We start from the raw sequence: 22152 nt of genomic DNA on the forward strand, positions 1-22152 counted from the left end.
CCAAATACAGCCATGACGTATGAAGTGTTTCCATCAAAGGCAGAACTGTGACTGCCTGCTCTTCCTCTCCACTCCAGCCCCTGGGAGCACAAACAGAAGGTGCCTGCTGGAAGGAAAGAAAGGAGTGCCTGCCTGTCTGGGGAGAGACTCTGTTTCCGTCAGCTATTATCACCCGCTCTGTCTCTGTTCCCACCTTGTGGATTAGTTTATTGACAGCAGTATTTTTGTTTAGTAAATGTATATAAATTTTGTGTAGAACTGTTGGTGTGCTATTTTTCTTTTTTGGCATTGTAAGCCTCCTTGAGCCTGCATTTAGCAGAGAAAAGTAGGTTAAAGGGGCCTAAATATATCAAGTATCTGTATGTCATCATTTGGCAGATATCTGTTTGTTGTGTGTGAATAGTGGTCAGGAAAAGACTGTGCTTCTGTGTGTGTAGTTTGAAGTGCCTGAAAGTACACACATGCAAACCTTATATCTGGGGCATATGTGCATTTTGATCTTACTTGATACACAGTACAAGAAGGTCTTGAACTGATGCTGGAAAAAGTTGTTTTGATTTGACATATTCATCCTTCCCACCACCTGCTCATGGGGGGGGGGGCAGGGTAGTTAATCAGTTTCCCAAAGGCCAGCATAGGATGTAGGTAATGATGCAAGCCGAGAAAGCTTCCATTCTTGCTCTGCACCTTTCCTTGTTTGTTATAGATAGCAAGCCTTTAAGAAAAGACCTTTTCTCTTGCAAGTAGAGCAGATAGTTATAGAAGGAGTTGTTATGAAAAAAGTCACACTTTTCAACAATGTAGGCAGAAAGAGCTGTGCAGGTGATAAAAATTATAACTCAAGTCATCACTTGTCTTATCTCAAATTGATATACTGTCCATTGTCAGAGTTGGTGAGAATGTCCAATCTTACTGAGTGATCTGGGAGGATATAGTTAAACACTACTGAAGTTCTGTGTATCTGGAGAGTTGCCTTTAAAAGGCAGGAAAACATTTAACTGCCAAGTCTTTGGAGCATGACCCTTAAGCATGCTTATCTTAACAATGTTCAAATAAATAGGATTATAGTACCAAACTGATGTATGGATGTTGGGGGTTCTATTTTCTGTAGAGCTCAGGGTAAAATTTGGAAGAGCTGGATTCTCTTTTCTTTTGTAAGAAGATAATATGACAGTGAATTTTATGGGCTGCTTTGCTTTTCCAAGATATACCTTTACCCAGTAAGCCCTGTCATGATCCCCAGATGTGGGGATCTAACATTGCTACGTAATTTTGGTTTGAATCCTATGAACTGGGAGTGAAAAGTACAAGCAATGACTAATCTTCCCCCTCCCTCCAGCAGTCCCTTAAGGTATCCAAAAGCTCAGCATTGGGAGTTCGAAGAAGACTTGTAGACAAAATGTCACAAGGCACCAATGCTTCCTCTATGCTGTGTAGTCTTGTGAGCAAAAAATCTACTTTGTGAGCTACTGGCATTAAAGTTGTAAGTGAGCAATTTGGCTACTGCATAAAGTAGTTTGCTCTGGAGCTATTCTTCCTGGGCTCAGACAAAAATGTGTGAGCTGAAGGATAAAAAACTGAGTTAGCTCACTCTAACTCAGCTTAGAGGGAACACTGCAAGGCACAGAGATCTATGCTAAGGAGGAAGAAATGGGCAAAATTGTCTCCATTACTTCCTTCTGATGGTAATGGGAAAAGTGTGGTGGTGCAAAAAGTTTCTGTTAATGCATGAGGGGGAAGGTGCAGTTTTGCCTGATTCCCCCTCATCTGCAGCCCATTGTCACTACCAGTACCTTCTGCTCATCCTTCCGTATCTTGAGTATTTGAAGAAGATTAGCACACTGTTTTGTGATGATGTGGCTTTGATCAAAACTAGATTAGGGGCAAGACTGTCAGATAAAATTGTTTTGTCAGGCATGAACTTCCACATGCCTTCTGCTGTAGTGGACTGGAGAGTCAGAGACAGCAGGGAATCAGTCTGACGCTGGTTGAAGTTGCTAATATTTCCAATCAATGAGGATTAAAGGATACTGTTAATACATTCCTTCACTGTTTTCAGTTGTGTGTGAAGATGAGGAGGGGGAAAGGCCCTAATTTTCCTTTTCCTTTTCTAATAGTCTCCTTTCTCTCAATTTTTTTTTAATAGTCACATATGCATGTGTATAAGAGTTTCTGTGGTGTATGAAGTAAGAATAACTGCTGGTTCTTCTATTTTCTATTTGCCAGTTGTACTACTGCTGCCTCTCTATCAGGTCACTTGTTGCCACATGTCCAGTGTAGAGCTAGAACCAGCTTCTGGCCGCAGCCCAAGGACCATTTGACACAACCACTTTGGATTAAGCCCCCAATTTGTGCAGTCACTTCTGGACTTATCTCTCCACCTCCCTCAACTGAATGCGCATGTGGCCAGGAACATATTTTCTGTGTATAGATTCAGGAGAATATGGTAGATTATATGAATTGACAGTCACTTTTTAGCTCTTTGTAGCCTCAGGCAGATATTGTTTCTACCTACAGATATAGCTCTCAAAATACACGAACTGGGATTCCAACAAGAGGGGTAGTAGGTTGTTAAGAGTGCTCCAAAATTATTGTGTGTATTTTGGCTTAGACCTTCAGTTTAGTAAGCTGCCAAATTTTCTACCAACTTATTTATGGGCAGGTGCAAAATGTTTTTCTGTTAGAGCTAGGTAGGTTCACTTCTAGGGTGTAATGTCTTCTGCATTCTATGAGGGGAATATGCAGAATGACAGTAAATTGTTTGAACCAAGCTGACCCATGTCTCTAGAGAACTGTAGACAATCCAAGGTTTAAGGAGAGCAGGAAAGCAGTTTCCCTGTGTTCAACATGTGATAAGCTTGGGTTAACTTATTTATTTAAATTTCTAACTTGTCTTAACACGAAGTACTCAAGCAAGAGGAAATCTGACAAGTCCACACAGAGCTGGAGAGCTTTTCAATCTATATTGCTTCCCTAGATATGTTGAATATACTCTTAGTAAAGTGACTAGTTAGCCTTGATCACATTCTGTCCATTCAGGGACTGGATGGCTGTACCAACGGAATAAAGCCTGGCAGATGTTGCAGCAGGCTCATGAAGAAGTTGGCAGTTCATTATAGGTGATGATCCAGTTTTTGAATTCAGGTCCTGTATAATAAATGACTGAATTGTTTTGATCCAATGGCCTGAATCTGTAGAGAACTGGAAGAATATCCTTTCCCTGTATACATTTGCTTAGCTTTTCACTGCATTTTTATCTGAAGAATTAGTGGATTCTTCATCAATCTTTCCTTGTTTGCAAAACCTATCGCATAAATTACTGAGGCTGCAATAGTGTTCAGTGTAAACCAGCCTAGTTGACATTGGCAGTCGGTATTGCTCTGTACACTCCCGCCCCTAAACAGCACTTTGTTACTTACCAGAGTTAATCGCTTACCTCTTTGTGCTGGGGGGAGGGAGAGTTGGCCTTCATCCTCCTCTTAAATCTTGAATTGTCCACTGTTCATGCTATTTTAGCAAATCCATTTGTGTATCCTGCAGTCTTGAACATCTTGTTTCTTCTCTGGATTGCTGTGCTTACCTGAGCCTTCTACAGCTGTCTTTGTTCTCCCTGTACCACCAGTTATAGGTTACAACACCTTAATATGGTCAGCATGATCTGTGTGCTGCTTCCCCTGGAAGCAAGTCTTTGTTTTAGAAGCTCTGAGGCATGTGAGTGACTGTTCCAGCCTCTGAGGCACAGTTCTATTAATACCTCGCTTTGGAGCTGGCCCTTGCTATCTGCTGGCAGCACTGAACAGGCTCCAAATTCTTGCTGCCCCACTCGAGACAACCATCTGTTGGGCTTTGCTTCATAGTGACCCTGGACTTCCCAAATACATTTGAGCCACGTGGGGGGGAAGAGTTTGATTTTCTTTGTAGAAAGGAGTTCACGGGAGATCTTAACATAAAAAGGCCCCACTGTTCTGCGTCTGGAATCCTGTCAACCTCTAGATGTTGCTGAGTCAAACAACCTTTAAATCCTCTATCAGTGGTCAGTTTTGGGAGCACAGACAGTACAATTCATATAGTATTCTAGTTCTTGGCTATAAAGCTACCTCCAGTCTGATGAGAAGTAAGCTGATCATATGTTAATTGCAAAGCGTCTGTAGAGTCATCAAGCCACAAAAGTCCTCAAACTTACTTTCTAACTAATTTTGCATGTAGCTCTTTGCTTTCTCCTCCACAGTCTCTTTCTTTCCTTGCCTTGCCTATCTTGATGCTGCGATTGACTGTTGTGATGCCACAGAAGCTTGATCCAGGCAAATGAATGCTTAAGTGCCCATTGGAAAAAGCTTGAATCTAGATCCTGAAGTCCATGAACATCCTAAAATTAAAACCTTCTTAAGCTGGGTTTTATGCTGTTAGCTTTCAAACGACTTACTGCAACAATAGATCAGTGGAATGGTCTTTTTGAGTTTTTTTACCAGATGAAGCTGTCTGTTCACAAAGGTAGGGTGGCCATTCCTTTTGCCTGCCTAGTTCCTTGAATCTAATTTTATTGTTCAGCACTATTGCATTTTGGTGGCATTGCATTTCCAAAGACTGACTGTGTCACTGTGGAAGAAAAATTCATTTTAAACTTATTGTATGCTCCATCCTGGTTGATATTTATCTTGGCTACAGTTACTTTTATAAATATGTGAATTGCTAGAGTTTATGGTCTCTAAAATTAACTGTTGAAGTTTAATTCCTCTAAAATTAAAAGATTGCCATTTCCTCAGGGCTGGTGCAAACAGCAAACCATGATTTGTTGCCTTAACACTGGTTAAGGTTACAAACACATTGCAAGTGCTTTTGGCTGCTGAGCTTAAGCCTTGCCCTGAAAGGATGTATAGGAAGACCTCAGCTTGAGCCAGTGTGATATAAGCGTTGCAGCAGTGGGTTCCCATCCCTACTCAGTCATGAAGCTTGGTGACTCTCCCAAATTACCAGTGTCTCTTAGCTTAACCTATATCACAAGGCTGTGAGACTAAAATGGAGGAGTGGAAAACCATGTATGTTGTTCCTTGAAGGAGGGGTGGCATAAATCTGTGATGGACTTTGTTTCTAACTTTGCTAGAAAAGTGGAAGAATTTCATTAAACATGATTTGTTATGTACAAATGTGGCTAAGGGCCAAAATACACAATGCACATGACATGAGTTGAGTCACAGGTGTGCAAACCAATGCATGGTCAGACATATGCTGGGGGAATTTGCTTTAAACAGCACTCATTCACTTGATGCTATGAGGAAGTGCTCTGAGGGGAGAAAGTTCCTTCCTGTACTGTTTAGCCAGCAGAAACACCTTTGCCCCCCTTTTTTGGCTATATGTGTCTTTCCTAGGGCGTGTGGAGCCAGAGAAGAAGAGGAGAAGAGATTGGATTTATACCCCTCCCTTCACTCAGAGTCTCAGAGCAGCTTACAAACTCCTTTCCCTTCCCCTCCCCACAACAGACACACTGTGAGGTAGGTGGGGCTGAGAGCTCTTTTCAGAGCTGTCCTTGAGAGAACAGCTCTGACAGAACTATGGCTTGCCCAAGGTCATCCATCAGGTGCAAGTAGAGGAGTGGGGAATCAAACTCCGTTCTCCCAGATTAGAGTCTGTGCGGTGGCTCAAGTGGTTAAGACGCTGAACTGCAGGCTGTGGAAGGTCAGTAGTTCAGCGGTTCAAGACCCGGGTGCCGCAAGACAGGGTGAGCTCCTGTCTCTAGTTCCAGTTCCTGCCAACCTAGCAGTTCGAAAGCAAGAAATTGCAAGTAGATAAATAGGTACCACTTCGGTGGGAAGGTAACAGCGTTCCGTGCCCCTTGGTGTTTAGTCATGCCGGCCACATGACCACGGAAACGTCTTCAGACAGCGCTGGCTCTTCGGCCTTGAAACGGAGATGAGCACCGCAACCCTAGAGTCGGATTCGACTGGCTTTCGAGCAAGGGAACCTTTACCTTTACCTTTTTACTTAACGACTACACCAAACTGGCTCTCAAAAGGGACAAAAAGCCTCTGGCACTGGAAGCTCCCCCCCCCCCCCTGAGTTCACCAAACATACGTCTGACTGGGGAATTGGTTGGGCACCTGTGACTTGACTTGTGTCAGGTGTATCATGTATTTTGGCCCTAACACACTGACTTTCAACCTTGGGTCTCACATTCTAGTTTGTGGCTGTCCTTAATCACTGTGTAGGAATTAAGAACATTTCAGAATCTGACCAAAGGTTCTCACATGCTGTTTCTACCAATGACTAGCCTTATGCTTTTGGGAAACCTATAAGCAGGGCATGAAGGTATCTTGTGTTCAGAAATATACACATGCTGCTCCTCTTCCCACCCCCAAACCATGGGTGTTGAGTTTAACTATCAAGGCTAGTAGTAATGGTAAAAAAACTCCAGTAAAGACACACTAGCAGAGATCAGACAATTAAAAAACCAATTAGGCATGTTAGAAGTCAAAGAGGTACAGAAAGGATTAAAATTTCTAAAACAAAAGGCATTTTGAGCATGCGAGCAAACCTGGTAGATACTTGGTATACTGTCTTAGGAAGGGGAAAGAAAAAAGAGTAATAATGGTAAAGAAAGGAGATCAAATTACATATGCAGAAAAAGAAATATAAGAACAATTTATTATTATTATTTTTAGCTCCCCCAAAGGGGATTTTTTAATTTACATTTTCTAAAAACTACAAACAATATAACTAAAAATTGGAAGGGGAAAGGGAAACTATACCCCATCACTATGACTATGCGAAATGGGTAAAGAGTAGTAAACTTATACATAAACACTACTAGATGGGGGAAGGAAACTACCAATCTAAACTTTCATCTATTGGTTTGGGGAAGGGAAGACTAATACAGTCATGACCTCATTAGTTAAAAATAAGGTTTGTTAACCTAATTTTACAAGTTTGGTATTCAATTTGATTCATTACACTAATGATTTCAGAATATGCATTTAATAGTTTAACACAAATTCTGCCTTTAAAAACTGTTGTTCTTGTTCTAGAGTCTTTTATAAGAACAATTCATCAATGCTCTTTCAGGATTATATAAAAAGAAGTCTGTCTCAGAAAAAGAAATAAGAGAATATCTAAAAGACATCCTGACCACAAAGTTTACGCCAGAACACAGGAAAATTTTAAACTAAATAATAACAATTCAGCCGATCTCCCAGGGAATTAAAAAAAAAGATGAAAAAGGACAAAGCACCAGGCCCGGATGGGCTGACAGCAATAAATTACAAACAGTTTTAGTGATACCATTACAAAAAATTAAGAAAGAGATAAAAGAAGGAAAGACAATACCTCTGACGTGGCAAGAGGTGTATATAACGCTAATATATAATGAAGGCAGTGATGCACCAAGGCTTGCCAAGTCCCCCCAGGGGGCGGGGAAAACCCCGCCTCAGAGGCCCGTTCCCTGCCACCGGCAGATCGGGCACCAGGGGGAACCCCACCCTGGCGTGCGCGTCACCAGGAAGTGATGTTATGATGCCGGGCACACTGTGGGCGGGGCCACGGTCATCCGAGGGAAAACTATGGTTTTCCCTCGGATGGTCGTGGCCCCGTGCCCGGCGTGCCCGGCGTCATAACGTCACTTCCTCGTGTCGTGCGTGCGGGGCGCGTGCGTTCCAGCCACGGACCGGGAGTCCCCCAGTAAGGAGATTTTTCAATTGGCAACCCTAGATGCAACACTCCATAGTCATATAGACCTATCTCTCTTCTGAACATAGTTTATACAATCTTTGCCACAGTAATGACAGAAAGACTAAGAAAATGTATACCAAATTTAATACACACTGATCAAACAGGCTTAGTACCAAAGAGGTATATGAAAAATAAAATATATAGTTCATAATAGATGCAATCGAATTTGTGAACAAGAAAAGAAAGAAAGCAGCGTTTTTATTTCTGGATGCAGAGAAAGTGTTTGATAATTTAACATGATATATATACACATACAAATATAGTTGTTAAGTTCAGCTCATACTTGTGTACATTTAATAATCTAAATTACAAAACATCCTATAATGAAAAACAATAACTGTCTCTGTCAGAACAATACAAATTGTAGAACAAGGGAGAGTAAAAAATGTCCAGTGAAACTTTCCAGATCTGTATAAATAGATCACAAGGTCCCTGATGTATTAAGTCCCTCGTTGGAAAGACATATCTTTCCACAAGTACAAAAACTGTAAAGCTTCTCCACATCAGTTCATTCTAATTGGAAGCCACTAGAAGTTTTTACAAAGCGGGTGTGTAGCTTAATATTTTTAGTAGGAGGAAAACCTGCCGTCCAAAGTAAGAGGTGCTAACAAAATGTTTTCCTTTTTGTATCCCCTCTATACTATTACTTCATTTTCTAAAATAAAAAAAAATTAAAAGGCTAGCAGTAATGGTTTCATTTGTTCAGGCTCTGGTTGCCAGCCTCCAGGTGGTGGCTGGAGATCTCCTGGAATTACAGCTGGTCTCTAGTCTTCAGAGATTTGTTCCCCTGGAGAAAATGGCTCCTTTGGAAAGTGGTCTCTATGGCATTATAGGTCGCTGCAGCCCCTCCCCTTCCTAAACCCTCCCCTCCCCAGCCCCAAAATCTCTAGGAATTTCCTGACCCAGAGCTGGCAACTCTGGGTCAAGCCATGGGCTGTAATAAAATGAGATTACATTTCAGATAAAGGAATCCTGATATATACCTTTAATTATTGTGCTAAATACAACCTGTGTAGGCTGGCAGACTCCCCAAATATTTTCTGCAGGAGCAAAACAGAGACCACTAAGAAAAAGGCTTAAAAATACTGCCCATTTACTTCAATATTATAGATTTCTGCAGGCGTAGTTTAAAGGGGGGGGGTAAACTGGAAGTGTCTGTTGAAATAGATCGGTGGACAACCGCATTAGTAGCATACCATGCACAGGTCTTTGGATGTGCTAAAATTCAGTGGGCTTAAACTGGAGTAACTTCATAGGATTGAATTATTTGTGTGTAAACAATTTTTAGTGCATTTGTTTTTCCCCTCTTACATTTAAGCAGGAAGTACATGCTATATTGTATATTATTCCAATAAAATTAATTTTCACAACATAGCCACACTTGCTCATTTCCCCCCAACCCAGTATTTCAATTCAAATATTAACATGGGGTGAAAATTATTGACTAAATATAATATTGTTATAAAATATATGTTAAATCAGAACAGACTCTGTTTATCATATTGGATTCATATTTTTCCAGAAAACTCTCATCACTGTTGATAAAGCAGACAAGATCTCATGCAACTGATAAAGCTTTATTTTGTGGGATATGGCTGGTCAGGGTTCTCCTAGCCTCTGAAAGCTCCTCTGAGGTGATTTAGCACCTTAGAACACTAGAGCAGAATGGTGGAGCAGACTTGTATTTATGAGAAACTGTAGGGAGAATTTCCCTAGCTGTGTGTTTTCACAGATGGCTTGTGACGAACTGGATGGCATTAATTGCTTTGGGAAAGGGTGATGTCTCCCTTTTCCCTGGTATGGCTTGACTGGCCAGGAGGCTGTCTGCAAGGCATCCTCTGCTGGGCTCAGTTTTATATTTAGCTGGGAACGGTAATGGTTCAGCTCCCTGCACTATCAACTTACGCCTTGGAACACAACCTGCTGAAGAGACTAGAAGGGAACCCATTCTCTGTGCTGCACTGGTTCCCGCTTAATAAGCTGAGCTTGGAGCCTCTGCCTCAGGAGTTATTTTTCAAGTTGCAGGACAAGTTGCTCCTCCTGAGAAGTAACCTCCCTCGCTGATCAGGAGTGGCCTATGTGTGGAGCTCAGACACAGTGGGCAAAACTGTGGTCGTGATCCTAGCCACACCCCTGGGGGAATTGCTGCTGTGCAGAGAGGCATGGATGGGAGTTTGGTGTCTGTTGAGGGGGGTCACCCCCCACAAAGGAATGTTAATGGTGTAGGACCCAAGGGCTCTACCAAGACTACTAAGAAATCTAAAAAAGCTGTTCTTTTCTTTGAGGTGGAGATCCTTGATGCCAAGACCCGGGAAAAGCTGTGCTTCCTGGACAAGGTAAGGACTCTAATCAGAAGGGGAGGAAGGTGGGGCTGGCCTTTTGCCATCGTACAACTTTTGTCATATGTTAAATAATTTTGTATTTAAAAAGGAAGGCTTTGTATTCTGAGAATCAAGCAGGTCTTGGAAACTTGTTTTAATGCTGATAGGCCTGTAGTATGAATTAGAGTATAATGGTTAATTTGGCTGTCTTGCCTTGTCCTTGCTCTTGGGCAAATTAACTTGGATTACTTCAAATAATTATGCACTCACGTGTGAGAGAGGCAACCAGCATCATGCCTTGAAGATCATGATCAGTTGCGTGAGATCTCGTCTGTATATCTTCCTGAAGATCCAGAAATAAAAATATTTCTTGCAATTATACGTGCTTCCAAAAAGACAGTCTGACATTTCATTTCTCTCTCTCTCTTTTTTTTTGGTAAACAAAGTTTTTTTATTTTCATAGGAATTCAACATTTAACATTCAATCATTTTCACTTTGCCATTGTTTACCCCATTCCCATTTCCTCCCTTCCCCTCTGTGGCTTCCCGCAATGCTTCCCCCCCAACTCCACCTTGCTATACTTCATCCATTATATCATTTTCTTATCATTACAATCTCAAGATAACATCATTTAACTTAATATTGATCTAAACATATTAAATTTTGTTTCACATCCCAGTTCTTTTCCAGATATATTTTAAAGTCACTCCATTCTTCAAAAAACACGTCGTCTTCTACATTTCATTTCTCTCTTCATGTTAGTCAGTGTATTGAAATAGAGAATTTTCATTTCAACAGATAGGGTGACAGAAGTCCCCATTAACACCCAGTTTCAGGACTTGCTTGAAAATTATTACATTTAATGTCATTATAAATGTGGGGTATTGCTGTTTGCCTTCTGATAATGTATAGCTCATTTCCCCCATCAGTTTTCTACACAGTCATGAGGGTGAGCTGGAAAGACAGTTCCAGGTTAGATGGTGGGTATTCTTTAGCTGGGTTCATTATGCATCTTCTAAGCTAGATCAAATGCCTTCCTTGAGCATTCTTAGGTCCTTGGGTGTGAGGTGCCTTGAGCATATAATACTGCTCTGGCTGTTTCTGAATGGTCTGGAAGTTTTTTTTAAGGGGGCAGAATGTGTGACCACCCTCATATGCAAATTGTTCGCACCTTTAAATCCTTACTGACAACAGCTGCTGGGAAATGAATGGCTCCTGTAGTGGGAAGGACAGAACCCTAAATGTCCCCTTTGAAACTTGCTCTTGTAGTAAATGACAGGTTTTCATTCTTACTGTGGTAATCTGATTTGTTACTTGCTTGCTCTTATCTCAGAGGAAAGAAATCAGTCCACTTAACAGGCTTTCCCATTGCTGATAAATACGCCTTTCTTGCAGGAATTAAAAAAAAATAACACCTTTTGAATAAGCAGGAAAAATCTATGTTTTATGTGACCAAGTGCTTTGTGTATAAGCTTCTGCCATGTGTTAAATTAAGAAGTCTGTTTGGGCTGAACAAAAGCAAATCGGCCAGTCTTCTAGTTTATTTCATTCTGTTTCATTCTGTTTCAAAGTTCAGATTAAAAAAAAGAGAATTACATCATGACAGATTTGTCATTCCTGACATAACTTTTCAGAAGACGGGCACATACCAAATCATCACTAGAGATTAGCTTGTATAAGGAAGTAGATTATAGTGTACTCGAAGTCAACTGTAGTAGGAACCATGATGTATAGGGCCTGAATTTGTAGAAGAAACGAGTTTGAGTTCAGTGGTCAAAAGCAGTAGGCTGTGCCACATGCTGCAGAACATGACATTTGCCACCCAAAGGTGCTAGCCAATCTGTTTGGGGGAGGGTTTCTAGCCATTTGGGCCGGGAGCGGGACGGAACGGGGGCGGAGCAAACCGGCGCAATCCCACCTCAACATCTGGGGAGCGTCCCGGATCCGTCCCTTCCAGCGTTGCTCCGCGCCAAAAAAGAACCACCTCCCGAGGTGGTTCTTTCTGAAGGGCCGCAGCAACGCTGGCCGTGGGATCGCCGGCGCGTCCTTGCGCCGGCGCATCCCCGCCCCCTGGCCGAACTGCGCATGTGTGAGCATGCGCAGTTCGCCAGGCTCCCCTTTCCACCGTCGCGTTCTCCCCGGCATCTGATCGTGCCGGGGAGCGTTGCGACGCGGCTCGGGGGATCTGTGAGATCCCGCCGCGCTGTCCCAACTTTGCTGCGGCTCACATTAGCCGCAGTACAAGCGTCTTATTCCCTGCCGTGTGGCAGGGACCTAAAGTAGTCAGAAGTAGAGTTTTTTTTATTATCATGAGAGATTCACATGGAGATGAACCAAAAAGTCCATAAGAGTATTTTTCATTGTCCTCCCCATTCCAGTCTATGCATAAGTTTAGAACGTGTAAGGATGTGGGCATACGAAAAGTATTTGTTCTTCTGCCCTATATTTCATCCTTATGGTGTATCAAATATGTTAGTTTAGCATTGTGATAGAGTAGGACAGTAGATGGCATAGTGCCCATGTTTGCTTAAATCCTGTGGTCATTGTAAACTCTCTCACACAGATGAGCAACCTGCACTGAGTGTGGAAGAAACAAGACTAAAAATAGTGAAGTGAGCAAAATAACATGCAAAAGGTGACCTGCAAAAGAACAATCATTGCTCTGTCTGTTCTGCTGAGTGCCACATGTTCATTATGGCCTTCTAGGCCATGTATTGCCTTTTTCTTTACATTTGAGAAGTGAGGCACAGAATGAACAGTTTGAATTGCTGGAGAATGGATAGCTTGGACTACTTCTAGTAGGATTAATAAATCAAAGATGGGACTGTTGAGCAATAGGACTCTAGCCTTGTGTCCCTGTAATAAATTCTTTAGCTGCAATGCCACTGTACTTTCTCCACCATTTGAGCCTCCTTGCCACTTTGTGAACTTGGCAGTAGATATGCCTAGCCACACCGGCATATGAAATGCCCATGGAGGTGTTAAGTGTCTGTCATGTGAGAAGGATCTTATTTGTGTTGGGTTGCATTGCTGACTTGTAAATTTCATTAATTTGGCTCTTCTAATCCCACACAGGCTTTTGACTCGGTCAGCCAAACTGCGTGTAAACATCTGCCCTGCTGTGCTCAGACTATCCTGTGCAGTCTAAATAGTGACTATTGTTAACCTCAGTGCTACATTGATTTCATTTTTTCAGTTCTGGTAGCTTTGTGCTAGCTCTTAGAGGCAGCCTTGTAAAGGAGACGAAAACCACACCTCCCCACTGGGGAACTGGCCTTCAGCTGCCTCAGACACCCAACACCAGCACCTGCTTCGGTTGGCTGTGATGGTGATGGGCACACCCTTCTGAAATATCAGCATCTCCTCGTTCACCTCTGTCAATTCCTTGGATGCCAGGCACATTCTGCACAAGAGGGAAGAGGAACAGCTTGTTTGTTTTGAGATTCCTTCCTCGGGTAGGAGAGGAGAAATGAAGAGTGGCAGAGCATGAGAAAGTACAGGGCACTTTGTTTTGAAAATAATAAATTTATACTTCGGTGCATGCAGCATCTAGATTTCTGAGTTTATTTATAAAAGCATTTACAAATCAAAAGCTGATTCTGCTGTGTAGACGTCTGTCAACATAATTCTTAACGGGGAAATTGGAGTTTTTCTGCATTTGAAACTTTGTTGGGACTTGGACACTAGGGTTCAGGAAGTGCCTAAGAAGAAAAAGAACCAGTGCAAGAAACGGAACTTTGTGAATAGGTCTCAAAACCTTGGCTGTTGCAAACTGGTTTGTAAGCCTTGGCAGAAATTCTCCTTGATATTTTCCCAATTTTTTTTAAAAAAGTGTTTTTGTTTTAAAATAGATGCTTCTGTTCTAGAAAGGCACATGGTGATCAGTTGCTGCACAGTTGTAAATGTATAAATTTGTACATGAACAGATGCATCCAGACATTCTCAGGTTTTACGAGACTTGTTGCCACTTCATATGTTATAGTAGAAGTTACACACAGTCAGCCCCAGGTCCATGATTTTTGTTTCTGTTGTCTATACACAGGAAAATACATTTAGCTCTTTTCAGGATGGATTTGATTTAAATCAAACCGATTTAAATAACTAGGCAGTAAGACTAGATTTAAATCATGGTTTTCTACATAAAGACTTATTCTTGCTGGTATAATCTTAATATTTACAACCAGATGAAGGTTTCATTTTTAGAAGAACAACTTTTCAGATTAGTTTTACAGTTATATAAAAATGCTGATTTGGTTATACCATTAGAAACACATAGATAGATAATTATGAAATTTTTGTGACGTGAACTATCTCCAGTTTAATAGGTTAATCATTCATATTTGAACAACTTTTCTGCTGTACTTTATTGGAAGAGAAAAATAATAATTACCTTAATAATAACAATTTAAATAGTTTTATTTAACTAAAACTATAATAACATTATAGCATATGTATTCTTGTATTTATTTAAACATCCATGTTGGTTAACTGATGTGGTTAAACAAAATATCTTTTTAAAAAAACCCCTTAGACTATCAACCCAGTCCACACATGAAAAACTTAAAATACTGTCCTCTGTAGCTCACTCATCTTCATCTTCTTGTTTGTTCATAATCTGGAAAAGAAAAAAAACAAGCTTTCCTGCTTTATAGGGGACGGCCGCAAACGATTTCTCAATTTAGAATGAATGAGTCTAAGAGAAGAGAATATTCTTTCTACACCAGCAGAAGAAGCTACTGCTGTTAAAAGTGAAATCATTACTTCAACAGTCTCTAAATGCAATTGCTTAAGTGACTTCCACTAGTTCACTGGTGTGACTTTCTTTAAAGCATCAACAGCAAACATATATTTCTTGAATGATTCCCCTTCGCTCTGAAGTTTATTATAGCTGGCAATGCATTACCGATGGATGATCGCTGGATACCCATGTCATAGCTAAGTCTTCTTCCTCGGAACTTAAGTTTTTACCCTAGTACTGGATATTGACAATATTTGCAAGAAAATGAGTTGGAGACAGTGCTTGTCCCATTCGTTTTTCAATACGTGTAATTTAATTCTGTCAGTGTGTAGTTCTGTTTTTAAGTGCTCATTCAGTTCCTTCCAAATTTCAACAGCATCAGCAATAAAACAGCTGTTTTTCTGTATTTTGTTTAAAGCTTCAGAAAATGGGGTTCAGGATGCTCAGCATATGTTCAACATTTCTCTGAAGCCCAGTGTTGAGGATTTTGGCCGTGACAGTGCCATCTATTTTCTCTCAGCTTTGTTCACAAACTGTCATCAGAATAGGCCAGTTCTTGATATACTGCTCAAAACAGTCCACTACAGAGTTCCATCTAACATCTCGTGGGAGCGTTAGCTTGGCTCCACCCATTCTTTTCAGAGCTGCTGCTGCAAAATGATTGTTATGGAAGTATTTAGCCATTTCAATGACATTCATCTTTATTTCTGAAACACTGAAGTCTTTGGCTAGGATGTACAGCAAATGAGCACTCCAACCATGTTATTAGCTTTGTATTCCCTTCCTGCTCTTCTAAATTTCTTCTCACCTTGGATACATTTACAGCATTGTCTGTGACCAAATCGCATAATAGACATTTGAATTTTTGTTCACTTTATGACTTTTCCTGCCACTTCTTGTAAGTATTCTGCTGTGTGTGTGTTTCCTGATGTATCAATTGTTTCTGCAAGGAAGGCGTTCCCTTTTTCTGTTGTTATACAAGCACATACAACAAGATCATTGTGGATATTACTCCACTCATCAAGACTTAGGTTAACAGTTTTACTTTCTGGCGCTGTTGCATATTGCTCCATTTCTCTGTCATACACTTTATCCAGCAGTTTCCCTGTAACATCTGCTCTGCTGGGTGGACTGTATGCTGGTCTCAGGGATGGAACCATATTAATGAAATATGGATTTTCAATCAGCTGGAAATAAGAGTTTGTCATGTAGCCAAGTTGGCAATTTTTTCATCAATTAACTCCTTTTCTAATCTTCTGTTTTTATCACAAACTCATATAAGGTGGTTCCTGGATGATCAGCCCTTTTCTTTCTTTTACGTTATATACTGTGGATGTGTGATGTATATGATATGACTGAAACACTATCCTGGACAAATAACTCTGAAACTGTAGAACAGGAGGATGGTTATCTCAAAGGTGGATAGTTTCCAGAATCCTTTGTGTTGATGATGGATTCCCCTAAACAAAAAAGTCATCGCTGTTATTTTATTATTTATAACATTTCTGCTTATTTAGTATTACTCATTGTATTTACTGCCACTCTGCACTGCCCCCAAAAGGAATATTTGCTTGTTTCGACTCTTTATTTCTTCATAACAGCTGTATAAAAATGACAGTAACATGCAGTAATAAAAACAACAAATATAATTTTGCTCAAACATGGCAGTTCCTCAAGGTAGTCTTTAAGAAATATGATAAAATCAAAAAGTTTACCAACCTTAAGATTCTACCTGTTCAAGCTTGTTCCTTTTGTTGTCTTCATCACAGCACTTTCATGGTGTTGTTTCATTTGGGCCACCAGGCCTTGCATTTCTTAGTTGCAGTGTTTGCATTTTGCCTTACACATAGGTAGAGGAACTTCATTAAAATATTCCTAAACTGGATCTCTTTTATGGCCTGCTGCCATTATAGGGTTTCTCCTCCAGGGAAAGAATAATATGATAGACCTCAGGCTATACACACAAAGATCCAAAGACTTATGGAGTGTTCTGCTCAAAAGGTTTCACTTTCATTTTTAATTTTATTTATTTATTCTTCACATTTCTACCTCGCCCTCCTAGCTGAAGCTGGCTCAGGGCAGCTTACATAAAATCGGCACATGGTTACAATAAAACAATTAAAACATTTTAAACAATGTCAAAACCAATTAACAACAACATAATAAGTGCTAGTATTGTTGTTATTAAATCAGCGATGGCTACCATATCATCTCTCTTCCCATAACCGGCTTGTAGATCTTCCTCGAATATCTTGCAGGCGGCTGACACAGGCGGTTATTACGACTTCCAAAGGCAATGGGCTTCCTATCCTAGTTGTTAGTGGTGGCAGTGGCTCCAAAAGCCTGGCGGAAGAGCTCCGTTTTACAGGCCCTGTGGAACTGTGAAAGGTTCTTCAGGGCCCTGATCTCCTCTGGGAGCTCATTCCACCAGGATGGAGCCGCCAGCCCTGGTTGTCGACAGCCTGGCCTCCTTAAGGCTTGGGAGGGCCAATCGGTTCTGGGCCCCTGAACACAGTGCTCTCTGGGAAATATGTGGGGAAAGACGATCCCTTAAGTATGTAGGCCCCTGACCATAAAGGTATAAATGTATACAAAACAAAAACACAACAGTATTGTACAACCTTGTGATAAGATATTGAACATAAGATGCATAGAATGTTATACAAACATACTTCTCTATTATGTTGCATTAGAGAAGTGGATCATAACACTGAATTTAAATCAACCAACTACCAAACATATCATGCAACCTTTTTAATGTCCGGTATTAAGCAAGTTCACTTTCATTTTTACTGTTTGCCCCTCCTTCCTCACACTTAGCTTCTTGTACAGATCTATTCCACTCCCAACAATCTTCTATTCATTGAATTTTTTGAAACTTGGCACTTCAGAGGTTGATTCTTTGTACATAGAGGGGTTGATTCTTTGTACATAGATTTGCAAAGGAACAATGGGGTTAAGGTCTTTTTCTCAACTTTATATGTTCATTTGATAACATTTTTGCTGTGAAGATAACATTTTTGCTGTGATCTCTGCAGACACAAATTCACAGTTTTGAGAAATGTAAAACCAAGCGTATGTTTTTTTTGAAAAAATTATATTTATTGGTATTTTAGACACAAGAACACACATACACACACACAAATACAAAACAAGACCAAAAAAAAGACATTTGCAGCATTTCTTCTTCAAACATCTCTAACACAACATAACTAATTTCTGATATGTTTTTCCTTACTCTAATTACTATACCACATCCTGTATTTGCAACACACAAAGTTGTAGAATTAAACTAATTGTTATATTCTGGCTTAATAACAACAAAACAAATTTACCAACATGATTCAAATCCCTAATATAAATTTTATCTTTATTTTACCCAGAATTTCCTATTTGGTGATAATTATTTTAACGTACATCTTTTAATTACAAATCAAACTACTACTAATTCATTTCATCTTAAATCATTCTTTTCTTCTATAGTTCCATAAACAATTTCTTCCATTCTTTAGCATCATATAGAACATAAATCAGAGTATTCAAACAGACAAAATTTTTGCACTAAATTTTGGAAAGCACAAAGAGGAGAAACTTTCCACCTGCTAATAATGTTCACCTGTTCTCCCTCCTTACCACAATTTTTCCAGTTATTAGCTTTATATTTTTGTGTATCCATTTAAAATACTAACCATTCCATTTTAATCTTCTCCATCCCATAAATAGAACCAAATTACTTAGAGACATATCCAAACAACTTTCTTATACCTTTAAAACCCTATTCCTATCCTATTATTCTTTTTCTTAATTTTCTGTGAATTTCTACAAGAGACTTTCTCCTACCAATCTCTTCCTTTACTCATAATCAATATTATGTAAGAGATAAGAAAGACAGTCTAAAACTTTCTTTCCTTACATACTTTTCTAGTAGTAATTAATCAATTTCATTATTTAAGCTCATATATCACACCAGTCAAAATAAACAAACAAAAACATTTAAAGTAAGTTTTAGAAACAAGTATGGGTAATAAACTTTGCTTATTAATAATGATTATCTCTTTTTCCTCTCCATCCTATATTTCTATCTTTAGGACTATGCATATACATTTGAAACATCAGCCATGCCATTTAAACTTCATAGCCAATAGATAATTAACTACAAAAAAACCATAACTCATATTTCTTCAGTCTTTTCTTGAATTCATGTAGTCTCCTTTTTTCCAGAATTCTATCTAGGTGCCTTATTTCTTTGTAGGTATGGGGTTTCTTTTTCATATCTTTCTTTCTAAATTTCCCTACCCATAAGAAATGTCTCTTTCCAGTACTTTCCCAGTGTTTCTTCGTATGCCCCTTTTCCCCTCCTTTTGCTGGCTCACTCTGTTCAATTACAAGTTTATCATGGTGGAGTTCTTTTTGGCTTTCTGGGTCTATAGTATTCCTTGTTGCTTCATTTAAACAAATCACTGAGAACTGTAAAATCAAGCATATGTGATCATCTAGACAGAAAAATTGCCCAATAATCTTACAGAAACCTCTGGAAGAGCATGACATTGTGAATGGATTAATGGAATTCATGTACCAAAAAATTTAAACATTGCATGAATATACAGCCTCATGTTACATAATTAAAAACTAATCCTTATTTCATGATGAATAACCTTTGGACTATAATGTATCTTAAATAGAAAACTATCTGTAGATAGATTTTCCTCAAAAAGCATTTTATCTTTAAAAATCCAATTTAAATTTAAAAAATCCAATTTTTAATTTTAAAAAATCATTTATTTTTATCCATCCTGGCTGCTTTGCTTGTTCAGGAGTAAAAAGTGGTACCTTCTACATGTTTTAAAAACTTTTGTCCTATTATAAGTGGCCTGAAGTTAAAACCGCTGGACATCATAAAAAAATTTCTTTGCTGTTACCATAGAAAGATATATTGTGAATGAAAGTGCATACATCACCTAGCTACATATTTCTTTAAAATCTAGGGCAAATAACAACTGGAAATAGCAGTCCTTGCACATTTATTTTAAATGGAGAAGAAGTGAAAATACATGTGTTTTACACCTGGTATGATGAGAGTTCTTGTACTTCAGTATTGTCCAGAGCCCACCCAGGAAGGCAACTCCAGTTACACTAGGAAAAAAATCAGACCATGATGACCGTGGCATGATTAGGCTTGCTAGCCCCCAGGTCCAGGTAGGGGTTCCCCTGCTTCTGGTGGCTTCAATTCACCCCCAACCAGTTGGCTGGTGGGGGAAGCTCCAAGCCCTACCGCCAAGAGTGACCACCCACCCAGCCACCCCTCCTGCCAAATTTAAAGGGCTTCAGCTGATCGGTGGGGACCATGTGGCCCACCGACCAGCTGCAAGTGGGGTGGGGGCTATGGCATGCAGGGCTGATTTTTCCCAAACCTGCATGCTGTGCCCCCCACCCCACTTGCAAAAAGACCGTTTAAAGGGTCTTTTTGTGAGCCAAACATGCTGCCCGCTGCAGCCCCTCTCCCTCCCTCCTGCTAGATTTAAAGTGCCCTCCAGCTGGTCAGTGGGCCACATGGTCCCCACAGATCAGCTGAAGTCCATTAAATCGGGCAGGAGAGGAGGGAGAGGGGTGGCCGAGCGGGTGGTCACACTTTGGGGCAGGGCCGGCTCACCCGCTAGGTAAACTAGGCATTCACCTAAAGCACGGGCCATCCCTTAGGGGTGCCAAACAGGACCTGCCTACCCCCGCCAAAGCCCTCCAGCCCCGGCCAAAAGCCCACAAGCCACCCATAAGCCCTGCCTCTTCCTTCCTTCCTTCCTTCCTTCCTTCCTTCCTTCCTTCCTTCCTTCCTTCCTTCCTTCCTTCCTTCCGGCTCGTTGTCTCCGTCCACAACGGGCTTTGCTCCCTAGTTTAATTATATTTGATAAAATCACAACACAAATTGTTGCATGTGAATATGAACCCGCTGGACTGCGGCTCAGCACAAGATGACGCGTTTCTTTCCAGTCCCCCCCCCCCAACACACACACACACACACACTCCCCCCTTTGTTTTCCTCCCTCCTCCCCAGCCCTCCCCTGCCTTTCACCCCCTCCCACCTCTCTCCCCAACCTTATTGGTTTTTGCTTGCCTTTTTCGCTGTGTGCGAGCAATCTGGCTTGGTTTCAAAAGCAAGGCAGCCTTTTCACCCCCCACACCCCCGCCCTCCCAACACATCTCTATGACTCTTGGCTGAGCGAAGAGAGGCCATAGGTCAACATTTCTGCACTCTTATGCCTGCGGGACTCTCAGTCGCTACCAGGGCAGCACGCCCAAACAGCCCCGAGCCACCCGCTGGGGCAGCGAGTTGAAGGGCTGCCCAGCTGGTCCCGACTAAGCCCACCCCGCCCCCACCCACCAGCCAGGCCGTTGCTCTCCCCCTTGCCCTCACTCGCTGCTCGTCATCAGCCGCCCCGTTGGAAGAGGAACTGCTTCAAGCCCGGGCACGGCATGGCGGTGCCAGTGGCATCCTGCTCTGGGGCCCAGGAAAGGAGGGAGGGGTGGGTGGGCTGAAAGCGCGTGGCTGGAGAAGCCCCCCGCCCCGTCGTCCAGGGTGGCGTCTCCGCTCAACGCTGGCTGGCTGGCTCGGGGCCCTCCTCCCCTTGGGCAGCAGGCGGGAGTCTCCAGGCCCCACTGGGAGGTTGGCATCTGCGCCACACCTAGGGTGCAGAAATACCTCGGGCCGGCCCTGCTTGGGGGTGGGGCTTGAGGATATCCCCATGCACCCCTGGAATGCCCCCCAAATCCCCCCCAACAAAGCTACAAGGGGACCTGGCAACCCTAGGCATGATACCCAGTGAGAACTCAGACTCCAAGGCTGGAGATTGGGCAGGGCACTGGGAAAATGGCAGTGCCCATTGCTTAGGTAACCAAAGCAGCTGTAGTGGTGGTGGTGGTGGGGTCATGCCAGAAGTCAAGAAAGACTTGGTTGTTATGTGGGAAGCCAGGAAGGTAGGCAGGGCTTGCAGAGCGTGCTCTGAGGCACTTAAGCCCTAGCAGTAATATGATGTGAACACTGGGGGGAAAGGGGGGGATGTCCTTGAAGGGCGGGCCTTCATGTCTCCGCAGGACAGGACTATTGAAGACTTTCTTGGGAGTTCTTAAGGTGCTCAGAGAAGATGAAAAGCATGCCACAGTGACAAAAGGCAAGGGTGAATGAGAACTCCTTCCTCACTTCCCATTTTTAAGCAGAGTCTGGAGGAAGAATCAGGTCACGGCTGGTAGCTGCCAGCACTGATATGGCCAGACATACTGAACAAAAGAAAAAACATATGTGAAGTGGTCCTCAGGACTGTATTTATTTGGAAAATATCTGTCTGAGGAGGCTTACAAAATATACTAAAAACATAAAACGT

General features: G+C 41.5%; 1 protein-coding gene across 1 annotated transcript in view; it reads left to right on the forward strand.

The window, feature by feature from the left end:
• The first annotated feature begins 9640 nt into the window (after positions 1–9640).
• Positions 9641–22152, forward strand: part of TECR (trans-2,3-enoyl-CoA reductase) — a 42263-nt gene continuing 29751 nt past the window's right edge. Inside the window, exon 1 of the mRNA XM_015419799.1 lies at positions 9641–10055. Coding sequence (XP_015275285.1) covers positions 9882–10055 — 174 coding nt within the window. The 5' untranslated portion in view covers positions 9641–9881. The remainder of the gene's footprint in view (positions 10056–22152) is intronic.

This window comes from Gekko japonicus, unplaced genomic scaffold, assembly GCF_001447785.1.
Source record: "Gekko japonicus isolate JY-2015 unplaced genomic scaffold, Gekko_japonicus_V1.1 scaffold2157, whole genome shotgun sequence".
Lineage (NCBI taxonomy): Eukaryota > Metazoa > Chordata > Lepidosauria > Squamata > Gekkonidae > Gekko > Gekko japonicus.